The 12,425-nt window shown below is 38.3% G+C and overlaps 1 protein-coding gene and 1 long non-coding RNA gene across 9 annotated transcripts in view; one reads left to right on the top strand and one right to left on the bottom strand.

Moving 5' to 3' along the window:
• BBS5 (Bardet-Biedl syndrome 5) overlaps positions 1–11,403 on the bottom strand; it is an 18,977-nt gene extending 7,574 nt beyond the window's left edge. For 2 of the 4 annotated variants that reach the window (XM_007122276.3, XM_028478830.2), the window contains exons 1-7: positions 11,316–11,403; positions 9,021–9,103; positions 7,638–7,703; positions 6,913–6,962; positions 6,654–6,781; positions 3,663–3,798; positions 2,652–2,747 (exon numbers count right to left, since the gene is read on the bottom strand). In XM_007122276.3, coding sequence (XP_007122338.2) covers positions 2,652–2,747; positions 3,663–3,798; positions 6,654–6,781; positions 6,913–6,962; positions 7,638–7,703; positions 9,021–9,103; positions 11,316–11,374 — 618 coding nt within the window. In that variant the 5' untranslated portion in view covers positions 11,375–11,403. Of the gene's footprint in view, positions 1–2,651; positions 2,748–3,662; positions 3,799–6,653; positions 6,782–6,912; positions 6,963–7,637; positions 7,704–9,020; positions 9,104–10,797; positions 11,209–11,265 lie in introns of those variants that run through there. The other 2 variants (XM_007122277.3, XM_007122278.4) reach the window with 2 other exon arrangements.
• The window catches only part of LOC102977215 (uncharacterized), a 5,426-nt gene continuing 4,392 nt past the window's right edge, over positions 11,392–12,425 (top strand). For 4 of the 5 annotated variants that reach the window (XR_008618655.1, XR_002891524.3, XR_008618657.1 and 1 more), the window contains exon 1: positions 11,392–11,480. This is a non-coding gene — a long non-coding RNA (uncharacterized lncRNA). Of the gene's footprint in view, positions 11,481–12,063; positions 12,131–12,425 lie in introns of those variants that run through there. The other variant, XR_008618656.1, reaches the window with a different exon arrangement.

Genomic DNA, 12,425 nt, shown 5'->3' with positions numbered 1-12,425 from the left:
GACATATATACACTACCAAATGTAAAATAGATAGCTAGTGGGAAGCAGCCGCATAGCACAGGGAGATCAGCTCGGTGCTCTGTGACCACCTAGAGGGGTGGGATAGGGAGGGTGGGAGGGAGACGCAAGAGGAAGGGGATATGGGGATATATGTGTACGTATAGCTGATTCACTTTGTTATACAGCAGAAACTAACACAACAATGTAAAGCAATTATACTCCAATAAAGATGTTAAAAAAAGTGTTGCATGTGCCTTCTGTTTTTTACACAATAAATGACTAAATTCTGAAAGAACCTCCACTGCATTTATTGAAAAAAAAAAGTATGGGCATTCATCACTGGGCATCAAAGAAGGCTAGGATAGGTCAAATATAATTAACTCAACTGGTAAGTGTGACATGAGGGTGAAGCTTGGCTAGTGGATGAGCAGTGATACCAGTGGCCTGGGAGAAGGGTAGAGGGGTAGAAGCATAATGACATGCAGGACCTGTAGAAAGTGAAACAAAACGTACTTGCTGGCAGGGTTAGAGAGAACCATGGAGGATCTAACATTATAAGCAGCAGACCCAAAGTCCAAGAAGGATAATAATCTGTGGTAGATGACTGTGTATCATACTTCCAGACAGATGGGCAATGGAAGTTGAGAAAAAGAGAGAAAGAGAGAGACAGACAGATAGCCTAAATGGTAGTTGTTATGAAAACCTGGGCTTCCATCTAGACTACTTCACACCCTGCCAGGAGTACGCAGAGTCCTGGTTAAGAACCATAGAACACTGGCATCCTGCTTATGAACAGGTAATCTAACCAGGTAACTGTGGATGACACAGGCTAGTAAGATAGAAACTGGCAAGAAGATACATATATAAATATACGTCTATAGGAAGGGAGTCAGGACAATGGCTGAGGCCCAGAGCTGAAGTTAGAACATGACTGCCCCAGTGACAGATTGTGATGATATCAGATTGCAAGTTGTTTGGGCCAGGCTGAATTCATTCCAGAATCCGTATTTGGCAACGGTATTCTTAAATAACGAAAAGTATCCTACTTGAAGAACAGAAATCACGAGGTTGTTTACTACTCAGTAATTATTCAGCATAATAGACGTTGATATGTAAATGCAATATAAAATGGCAACGAACAATACAAACATCAATTTATCAAATACCTATGTAGACTCTGTCACATATTTCCAGCTATGCTTATAAATTCTCGTATTTCTTTAGATGGCCAGAAATAATTTTTTTCCTATCAGATCCTATGATTTTCTGTTTAATGTGTTGCTTTTCTCCACCAGACTGAAAGCTCCTTAAAGGCAGAAACTGCGTACTGGTTCATGAGTTTCATCACTGAGCATAGAGTAGGTGCTCAGTATTTGGCAAATGAATGATCAAATATTTTAAAGTAACTCAGGAATCAAACAATTTAGCAAAAGATAGACTTGGGAATATTTTGCAAATAATCATCTTTCTCATAGGTTAAGAGGTCTCTTTAAAAAATGACATTTTCGGGGCTTCCCTGGTGGCACAGTGGTTGAGAGTCCGCCTGCCGATGCAGGGGACACGGGATCGTGCCCCAGTCCGGGAGGATCCCACATGCCGTGGAGCGGCTGGGCCCGTGAGCCATGGCCACTGAGCTTGTGCGTCCGGAGCCTGTGCTCCGCAACGGGAGAGGCCACGACAGTGAGAGGCCCGCATACAGCAAAAACAAAACAAACAAACAAAAAAAACAAAAAAAAACATTTTCCAGATATCACATACATTGTATCTAATACTCAATAAATATTTATTAATTAAACTATTTAGTCTTAAGACTACTTATATTCTATAATAAGGGTGATTATCATAGGATAACCTCACAGGATTCTCATTAACTATTCTTATGTTCCATCTAATTTGCACTAGGGTCCAATAAGTAGGGTTTTTTAAAAATATATAAGATGAAATTCTTCAGATTATTGGAGTTTACTACTTGTTTCACTGAATCACATACTTACCATGAAAGCAGCAGCAGAGTCAAAAGAACCACCTTCACCTACCCCCCCAACAAACTGGTCTCAGGTGTAATTAGTTCTTATTCTAAATTTTAACAGCTTTAAGCTAAAACCATTATGACTAAAAACCATCTTGATTCCTTTCACTGAACTTGTAGTATGAATCCAGCTTATAGTACATGCTGTATCTGAATACAATAAAAACTGTTCATTCACAAAATTAATGAATTCGCTCTGGCTGTGAAAGGGTTTGAGCAGAAAGTAGAAAGACAGCCATGAAGTGTGTGGGTCAGTGAGCTGAAGCCATGCCAAAGAACCACTATATACTTGCTTCCTGGAAAGGTTATGGAAAACTTTAGTAGCTAAAAGCCCTTTGAATAAAATCTAAGAAAAACCACCTTAATCTGTATGATAACTATTAAAATTTTTAGAATCCAGTATATTTCTCTCTTAATAGCAAGTTGATAATGGTGCCGTTTCCCTTGAATGGAAGTACAATTGGGTCTTTTCTGATTATCAACATTTAAAAAGTATGCTCTCAGCTAAACTGTTGCCACTAGGGAGACAGAAAACTCATCTAATCCCAAAAGTCCTATTAACTGTTGAACAGAAATTATTTATTCTACATTAAAGTAAGGTCATCAAAGTGCATGCACTTACAATTTGCAGATATGGTATACTGACGTTAAAACTGTCATTCATATTTGCATGCCACACGATTCTCACATTGGTAATAAAAAAGGTTCCTAAATTTCCCTGTAAAAGAGAGTGATGAGAGAGGCATCAACAATCATGTCTGAATACTTACTCTTTATTTCCTAAACACGAGAATAATTCTGATTCTCACAGCAGCATAAAATACCAGAATTGAGTATTATGAGGAGTAGTTATTTAGATGGGGAGCTGTCTATATCCTATAGAATATTTATCATAGTTTAAAACTAGAACTTTTCAAGTGCGCAAAGTTTATTTACAATTTAAGCTTATGATTCCATGTTTAGCAAGAGCTCTTCAATCAAATGCTACAGCTTTGCCACACTGGTTATCAGTCGAATCTAGGTTGTAACACCCACAAAGGCTGGAAACTATTCTTAGTAAGAGACAAATTATTCTCTAGAAATTGATTTGTTTCTTATTCCAACTATTAGGTGCTTATATGTTTCCTCTGGTCATAATTTCAAGAGGAAATGAAAAGTTACAATCATGGATGTAGGAGTCACCAAATGAGTTATATGTTTAATTCCTTAAAGACTGGATTAAAAGGCTTCCATGACTGTCCACCCTATGACTCTCCTCAATCAGCCTAAGTTATCATGATGTGGAGGGTAGTGTGGTATGGGGGAAGAGCGTGGCTGTGGGGCAGAATAGATGTGGAGGTCACTTAATTCTTTAGGGTCTGAGTTTTTCATCTGTAAGTGAATAGAGACTGGACTAGGTGACCTTTAAGGCCCATTCCAGCTCTAAGTCTACACATAACAAATGCTGATAAAAAGAGCATAAAACCATACAAATATGAAAATCAGAATATTATGTATATCACAAGCTATGTTAATTAAGAGCTCTAATGCTTATTTTAACAGTTAAATAAATATGCAAACCCAATCATAAATGGAAAAATGATTACCAAAGAAAGCACTGCCCCAAAAGGTTCACTAGTTCTTTGCATGGTACCTGATCACTGGATAAATTCCATACTCCATTGATTTTATCATATACATGTTCTCGTGGTAGTAATCTTAGTTGCTTATTTTGAATTAGCGCACTTCTCAATTTAAAATCACGATACATTTTAGAAGTTTCATATGCTCTATAAAAAAGAACAAAAGACTAATCCAAACTGAAAATGTGATTTTTTTAGATTATGTTTACTTATCTACAAAAATACACAGCTATATACTCAAATAGTTACTAAGGTACATTAAAAATTTTTTCTTCTCAATAAGTTTTGGTGATTATAGTCTTTTGTACTGTATTTGTCATTTCAGTGTAGGATTCACACATTTTATCTCAGTACCTATATTTTAGATGTCTAATTTTTAAAAAATTTATTTTATTTAATCTATTTTTGACTGTGTTGGGTCTTTGTTGCTGTGCACGGGCTTTCTCTAGTTGCGGTGAGCGGGGGCTACTCTTCGTTGCGGTGCACGTGCTTCTCAGTGCGGTGGCTTCTCTTGTTGCAGAGCACGGGCTCTAGGCATGTGGGCTTCAGTAGTTATGGCCTGTGGCTCAGTAGCTGTGGCTCACGGGCCCTAGAGCGCAGGCTCAGTAGTTGTAGCACACAGGCTTAGCTGCTCCGTGACATGTGGGATCTTCCCAGACCAGGGATCAAACCTGTGTCCCCTGCATTGGCAGGCGGATTCTTAACCACTGCACCAAGAGGGAAGTCCCTAGATGTCTAATTTTTAAGTCAATATATATAGTATGGCACAAATGAGAGGAAGCAGATTTTTTTTCTTTAAGCTGAAGAACAATGCTTGCAAAAACAGACACGGAAATTAATTTTTCTATCAAAAAGCTTCCCTTCATTTCTCTGTTTTAGTTAAAGGCACCATTATTCTTTTGATATAAATAAGACTGCAATTACTTTTCTCACTGAAACCTGAAAACATTATGCTCACATCTACCTTTATATAGAAAATTAGAATGAATCTGTACCAACTCCAAAAGGTACCCTAGGACAGTGTATGTATCTGTGTGTGTGTATGTATGTAATAAAATCCCTATAACTTTGTTTTCTTTCCATGTCTCCCTATTGATAAATAATAAACATAGAAGAAAACTCTGATTAACTTTTGGTTAATTCTAATTTTAACTCTGCAAAAATACAGGCTAATTTACCCTTTTAATAAAACTAAAGGGTTTTCTTCGCCTGAATAACTTTACAAATCATTTATATAAATTATAATATGTATTGTTAAACTTCTGATTTTTACATTAATTAATCTTCTAGTATATAAATTATGAAAGAGTAGGATTTGAGCATTTGACTATAAATCTTAATTTCCTTTAGGGTGGTAATCATCAATATTTAACCAGTGGAAAAAATGGAAACTATTCATGTTATAAATTGTTTTGGAGGGAATACATAACATTTTTATACTATTAAAGAAAAGTAGCTTCCCTGTTCTCTTCATACTCCATTTCATATTACTTCTCTAAGTAAACTGAAATAAAAAGATAAGAATTAGGTATATGCCTAAGAGAGCTTAAAAAAATATGTTTTCACACAAAAACTTGTATACAAATGCTCACAGCAGCATTATTCCTAACAGCTAAGAAGTGGAAACAACCCAAATGTCTATCAGACTGATGAGTGGATAAACAAAATATGAATCTATACACTGGAATCTTATTCAGCTATAAAAAGGAATGACATACTGATATATGCTACAACATGTAGCATGCTTGAAAACATTACATAAGTGAAAGAAGTCAGACATAAAATGCCACTATATTGTATGATTTCATTTATATGAAATGCTCAGAATAGGCAAATCCAGAGACAGAAAGTAAATCAGTGGTTGTCAGGGGACCATGGGGATGAGGGAATGGGAAGTGACTACTATGGGGGTTTCTTTTCTGGAGTGATGGAAATATTCTGGAATTGAGTAGTGGTGAATCTACTAACACTACCAAACTGTAAACTTAAAAATGGTAAATTTTAAGTTATGTGAGTTATATCTCCAAGAAAAGCAAACAATTATATAGATTAAAAAATCATCAACAAAATTAAAAAATAAAATAACAACTAGGAAAGAAATAAATTTGCAACATACATGATAGATAGGAGTAAAATTAAGAAATTTACAACAGAAAACTATACATAGCCAACAAATATAAAAACTTTCAACATCACCAGTAGTAAAAGAAATTCAAATTAAAACAATGGTATAGGGCTTCCCTGGTGGCGCAGTGGTTGAGAGTCCATCTGCCGATGCAGGGGACACGGGTTCGTGCCCCGGTCCGGGAGGGTCCCACATGCCGCAGAGCGGCTGGGCCCGTGAGCCATGGCCGCTGAGCCTGCGCGTCCGGAGCCTGTGCTCCGCAACGGAAGAGGCCACGACAGTGAGAGGCCCACGTACCACAAAAAAAATTAAAACAAAAAACAATGGTATATATACATACTATATATATCTGTGTATATAAATTTTTGTGTGTGTGTTTTTTTTTGTTTTGGGCCTGTCATCTTAGCCAAACTTTTAAAAAAATCATAGCACTTAGGGCTGGTTAAAAAAAAAAAGAAAAAGAGCTGGGGTAGTAAAAAGAGAATAATTAAGAAAACAAAAAAATCAAAAACAACCACAAAACAACAAAAGATTTCTCTTTAGAGAAATTACCCAATCATGCCTTCTATTGTTAGAAAAATAACCTTAATTCCTTAATTGAATTATTCAACTTGGTTATCTACATTGAACGAATTCTCTATTTCATTTTTAACTACCTTGGTAGCTAATTTAATAGACTCTTCAGCAGTTTTATGTGTTTTATAAATACCTTCAAAGTGTTTATTAAATGGTAATGCAACATGTTCTATGTATCTTCAGGATGTTTGCAATAGAGCTTGGAGGAAGACAGCACCACATGTTGAAATTTTACCCTCTAAACCTTTATATAATAGAATTACCTTAAAAATATTCAATAATCTATAAAGTATTACCATACCTGTGTACTGCAATCACAGAAGTAAAAAGTCTAGGACTTCCAGGAACCAAATTTGTAAATATAAACTCAAAACGAGTACTGTTACATTTTGTTAGTATATAAAGAGCTTCAGTTTGGCCTCGTAATTTCTGTAAAGACAAATTTATTTAAAACTTCAGATTTTAAGAGCAATTTCTCATTTATAGTGAAAACAAATGTCAACCTCAAATATCTACTGTTTCTTCACTATATATATTTCAATAAGATTTTTCAGACTTACAGAATTAGCAGTCCTTGTTGTAATATTCAATATGCAGTTGTAACCAATAGCTAAAATTTAAAAGCAAAGAATTTAAAGAACATGATACAATAAATTGAGGGAAAAAACTATATGTACAGAACTTTTAAGTTTAAAAAATTAAATATATATAAAAATACAATTAAAAATTTTTTATGAAATATCTACAAATTTAAGTTAAATAATTAAAAGGAGTAGAAAGTTAATTCTGCCTCTTTTGAACAAAAATATTCTCAACATGGGGAAAAAGGAGGTTTGCTTCTCTAAAACCTATACAGTATAATTTACTAAACATCTTAGCACCACAACATCAAGAGAAGAAGTCTAGCTGGAAAATCTACAATACCTTTAAAAAACAAATGAAACAAAATTTAACACAATGAAAGGTTGTACTTTTATTAGAATTTAATCTCCCTTCTTTGTTATTACTTGAAACAGGTTATAGCAAGTTTCAAAGTAAAGTAAAAAACGAAACCAAAAATCGTTCAGTGTAAAAGCACTAATCTTGTATATGTCCAAGAGACAAAATGGACAGACATTCCTTTTGCATTATGAGGCAGTCTGTGGTTAGTCTAGGATTTCTTACGTTTTCATCAATTAAAGTTTTTCACATATTTCATAGTATAGCTTCTTTTGGCGTCAAGAGCCACTGTGCAAGTTTACTTGACAAATTATTTTTTTTCTTTCATGCCAACAAAGATACTTACAAAGATTGACTCTGGGTAATGCCAAAGAGTGCCAGATAATTCTTAAATTTGTTACTAAGAGTCTACCTAAAAGTAAACAAACAGAAAAATAAGTTACCTTAAATAAGGACACATTTTTGCAGTATAGAATGAGATGGACATGAAACTTCTGGCCCAGTACCAACAGCAACACCCACAGATGTTTTTCATACATTTATTAATTGAAAATACTTATTGTGCATATCCATTCTAGGTAAGGTATACAATGTGTGATTCAGAATCTCAGAGAAACAAAATCTGATAGTTACAGAAAAAATACAGGTATTCACTGCCAATACCTTGGTTTGACTCAACTGACAGAGGAGAAAACTTTGTACTGTTTTTTTTTTTCCTCAATAGAAGCTGTTCTGGGGGTCCCAGTAGGTTATATGCATCCAACTGAGTACGAGTATAGGACAGTATAATTATTAAGCCATTTAGTGAAATCACACTTCTCAAAGAACTCTCATATATATATGAATCCCTGCCATTTGAGCAGTCTCTTAGCAATTCTCATTTAAATGAGCCATATACTCATATACCCAGTTTTTTTTGCTGTGAGCAAACTTTTTCCTCATATGAAGTTATAGCTAGGCTGAAATCTGTTTAAGGCTTATGCTTTTCATTCTTAGCCCAAACTGATGTTCTTACACTGAAATATGTACCAAGTTAGATAAACTTCATTTCTCAAAGTATGTCCTATGAAATAGTAGTCCCTATAGATGCTCCAAGAAAAAAAAAAAGTCAAGTATATCTGTGCATGGTAAACTATGTGTCTTAGAAATTTGTAATACAATTAACCTATGAGGATAGTTCTGAAATATCTTGAACTAATATCTTGAACTAAGATAACTTTCTTAACTTTGTTTAACACATTTCTTCAGCAAATTATAACCATGGAATTCTTTTGATGAGTAATCTATAGCCATGTCATACTCCTTCCTCCCTGAAAAAACCCCTAGAATATCTAAAATCAGAGAAACTAAGCCTGTGTGAATGCTGGAGTGAGATGGGATAGGAGGTCCTAAAAACAAAGGAAGGTGTTCTCAAGACAAACTGTGGAACATTACATGGTATGTTTGACCAATAGTAAGTCACCCAGCATGGCTAGAGTGTAAAGTTCCCATAAGATCACAGAGGACTAGACCTGCATCTATCAGTCAGAGTCAAACAGAAAAGAGATGGCTCACTTAAATTAGGATAACTGGGGTTTATTTACAGAAGGACTTATTACAATGGTATGGGGTGGGGTATCAGGAACCATAATTGACATATAATGCTGTTTCATATCTTATTCTCCAGCTAATATAACTTAACATTTGTAATTTAAACCAGAAATATAAAATACATTAGAAATATACTCACCTCTATCTCCATTATTTCCTTTGGTGTCTTCAGTTGAATCTAAACAATCAATAAGGACTTCTCCAGGTCTTGTTTTCATTTGTCTAAAATAAATATAAAGGCTTTAATTTTTTAGCTACAACTACACCCGCTTACCATCTAGTGAGGGAGAGAAAAGGCATATGCATGTAAAACAGACAAAAGTATAAATAATACAGTACCAAATGCTCAGGCATTTGAAAATAAGGTTTTCAAGAACTTAAAGAACCTGGAGATCAAGTGGGGCCTGGAGTGACCAGGGACATGGAGAGAAGTCAGAACTAAAGGAGAGGTAGGATTTGGAGAAATAAAAGAGAGAGAGGAGAATCTATGATTAAAGACCAGAAATAAGAAATGATAAGAGAATGTGGGAAGACTGGCCTGGCTGGGGAAGAAGGTACATGTTGAGAGGTAGTGAAAAATATAGTAGGATAGGTAAGAAGGAACCAGATTATAGATAACCTAGAATGTCAGTCAGATAGATATGGGTTTTATCCTGTGGACAGTGGAGAAGCCCCAGAGGTTTCTGAGTAAAGCAAAGGAGTCATGCAGTTATGGAAGAAACAGATTAAAGCAAAGCAACATTAGGACTTGGTAAACAATCAGATAAAGGAGACAAAAGGGAATAAAGAATGAAGAATAGGTTGCTGACTGATAGAATGCAATCTAGAGTGCCAAAAGAAAAGAAAAACCTAGCAGAATATGTGGTAGAGCCTTCTAACACATTCTCAATAAAGCCAACTCAATTACCTACTGGAAATACAGACATGATCATACACTTCACTGTTGAAAAGCCATATCACCCCACTACCTAGAAGATGAAGTCCAAAATCCTCAACTGAATATTTCACAATCTAGTTAATCTACCTTTCTATTTGCACCTCCTTTCTCTACCTGCCAGACCCTGCTTTTAGCCAATGAGATTTATACCTCTAAGACTGCATCTAATTTTTTTTTTTCTTTTCTTCCTTTTCTTTTTTCTGGAATACTCTCCTCCTGTATACCCTAGCAAGGCCCTGAACATTCATCAGGGCTCAATTCAAATATTATTTTTTCTTTGAGGCCTTCCCTAGGAAGAATGAACTTTTCTGTTTCTATGGTCCTCCAGCTTTTTGTTCATTTTTTCCATGAAGGTATTTACCACATTTTTTATAGTTAGTTGTCTACATCTATCTCCTGCAGTAGAATGGGGGTGGGGTGGGGGAAGGGTGTCATTTCCTATTATTTTTGTATCTTTAGCTATCATCACAGTCACCAGTATGTAGTAAGCATCTGATAAATGTTTAATAAACTGAAAATGTTCATGAAATGGATCTTTGCTTAAGAACCCTCTAAGAATAACAGGAAAAGTCAAAGAATGTGTACAATATGTAACCGTTGCTTATAACTTTATAAATTCCCTTCCCTCACAACGCCTTAAAGGATCCAAGACCATGTTAGTATTATATATCTAGCGACAGCTAAGCCTGGGAAATTAATATTTCATTTTTTCCACCTAAGAAAGTTCTGTTCATAATAAAGAATCATGCGAATTGGCTAAGAAGCTCCAAATCATCAACCCAAGAACCTTAGCTTTACTGTTTTCCAACACTTACTATCCCAATGGGCACTTTTTTCCTGGACTGCCGGCAGGAGGTTTCTAACTATTCTCTTTAAAACATGAAAATTTCCAAAAACAGCCTCTCTCTTTGAGAGGCTCCAAAAGAGGGTTCCTTCTTCCTATTGGTGATTTAGATGAATAACTAGAAACGAAGCTTACCACGGAAATAAAGTCTGCATGGTCAGGGATTTTGAAGAATGCTTACTCTCATTTCCCTTGGACACTCAAGCTTTAGAACGGTGAAGTCCTTTTTCTAAGGGCCCACAATGTGTGTCCTTATTCTAGACCTAGTTTCCGAACCCTCGTTTCCAGAGTCCCTGCTCCACGTTCCTTCCACCATACAAAACTGGCACCGGAAGCTCACTGGGGTGTACTGGACGCCCAAGCCCAAGGTGGTCCCTGCCGTGTTTGGGCTCAGCTTCCGACAGATCCCCCGGGTCAAGACGGGACCGGGGATCGTAAGGGACTGAAACTGCGTACAATCTAGACGTGCTCCAGCTGTGGCGCCTGGGGAGGGCCGCTGGGCCCCGGACAGTCTGGGGTCTCCTGAGGTGAGGACAGCAGGCGCCAACCTCCTCCCACCCTCGCGAGGATCTTAGGCTCCGCCCGCGGGTCGGGAAATCGCACCGCGGTGCCCTCTACAGGCTCCCGGCCACTGCGGAATCTTGGCGACTCACTGCGAGGACACGTCGAAGCGGACATCCCGGTCCTCCCAAAGCGCATCCAGCACCGACATGGTGACCGCGGCGGGGGAGGCCTAACAGCGTCTCGTCGGCTCCAAGACAACGGGCCGCCTCTGGCACGACGTCTACGGCGGGCGCCGAGACCCAAAGTTCCTCGAGGTAGTGTGCGCGCTTTCCCGGCCCTGTGGTGTAGTTAAGCGGATTTGAGGCTCCACGCAGGTTTTCGTGCCTCAGAGAAGCCGAACTGGCCCCCGCGCTGGAGCGGGTGCTTGACTTCTGAGTGACCTTTCGCACCTCCAGACTCGCCTCCTTAAGCCGTTCCTCCCCGCCCACCCCCTTCCATTCCTCTCCCTACACTGTCGGGAAATTTAGCCTTAGGGACTTCCCAGGCGGTTCACTGGTTAGGACTCCGCGCTTCCACTACTGGTGGCCTTGGTTCCATCCCTGGTGGGCCAGCTAAGATCCCGCAAGCCGCGTGGTGCGGTCTGAAAAAAGAAAGAGAGAAATGTAGACTTAAAACTCGAAATTCCTCGTCTGGCTCCGCCTCCTCCGGCCCAGCCCACCTCATGCCGTCCTCTCGCCTTCTGGTTGCTCTCCAGCCAGGCAGGGCTCAGCGCCTTTGGAGGGCGCCCCCTTTCTCTGTCTGGAACTCTGGTTCTCCAGATCTCTACCCGGCCCGTCCTTTGTCACTTAAGTCTCAGCTCAAAAGTGAACCAAAGCGGTCCTTAACCTTTCTTCTCTCGCTCTGCTGTGAGTACCTTGAGGACAGAGTTCCCTTTGAACCCACGCGAGCACAGAGTAGGCATTCAGTAAGTACTTTTCGAATGTATCAAAGTGCCATCCTTCCCTCGGTTCATGATAGTTCTCTAAATCAATGGTTCCGAGTGTGGTCCGGGGACTCCAGGAGGTCCTCAAGATCCTTGCAGGGCGCCCACAGGTCCAAATGTATTTGTAATAACACTATTTGTCTTTTTTTTTTTTTTTTTTTTTTTTTTTTGCGTTACGTGGGCCTCTCACTGTTGTGGCCTCTCCCGTTGCGGAGCACAGGCTCCGGACGCTCAGGCTCAGCGGCCATGGCTCACGGGCCCAGCCGCTCCGCGGCAT

Source organism: Physeter macrocephalus, chromosome 2 (assembly GCF_002837175.3).
Source record: "Physeter macrocephalus isolate SW-GA chromosome 2, ASM283717v5, whole genome shotgun sequence".
In the NCBI taxonomy this organism is placed as follows: Eukaryota; Metazoa; Chordata; class Mammalia; order Artiodactyla; family Physeteridae; genus Physeter; species Physeter macrocephalus.
The sequence above is the reverse complement of the archived record's forward strand: the minus strand, read 5'-3'. Positions and strand labels throughout refer to the sequence as shown.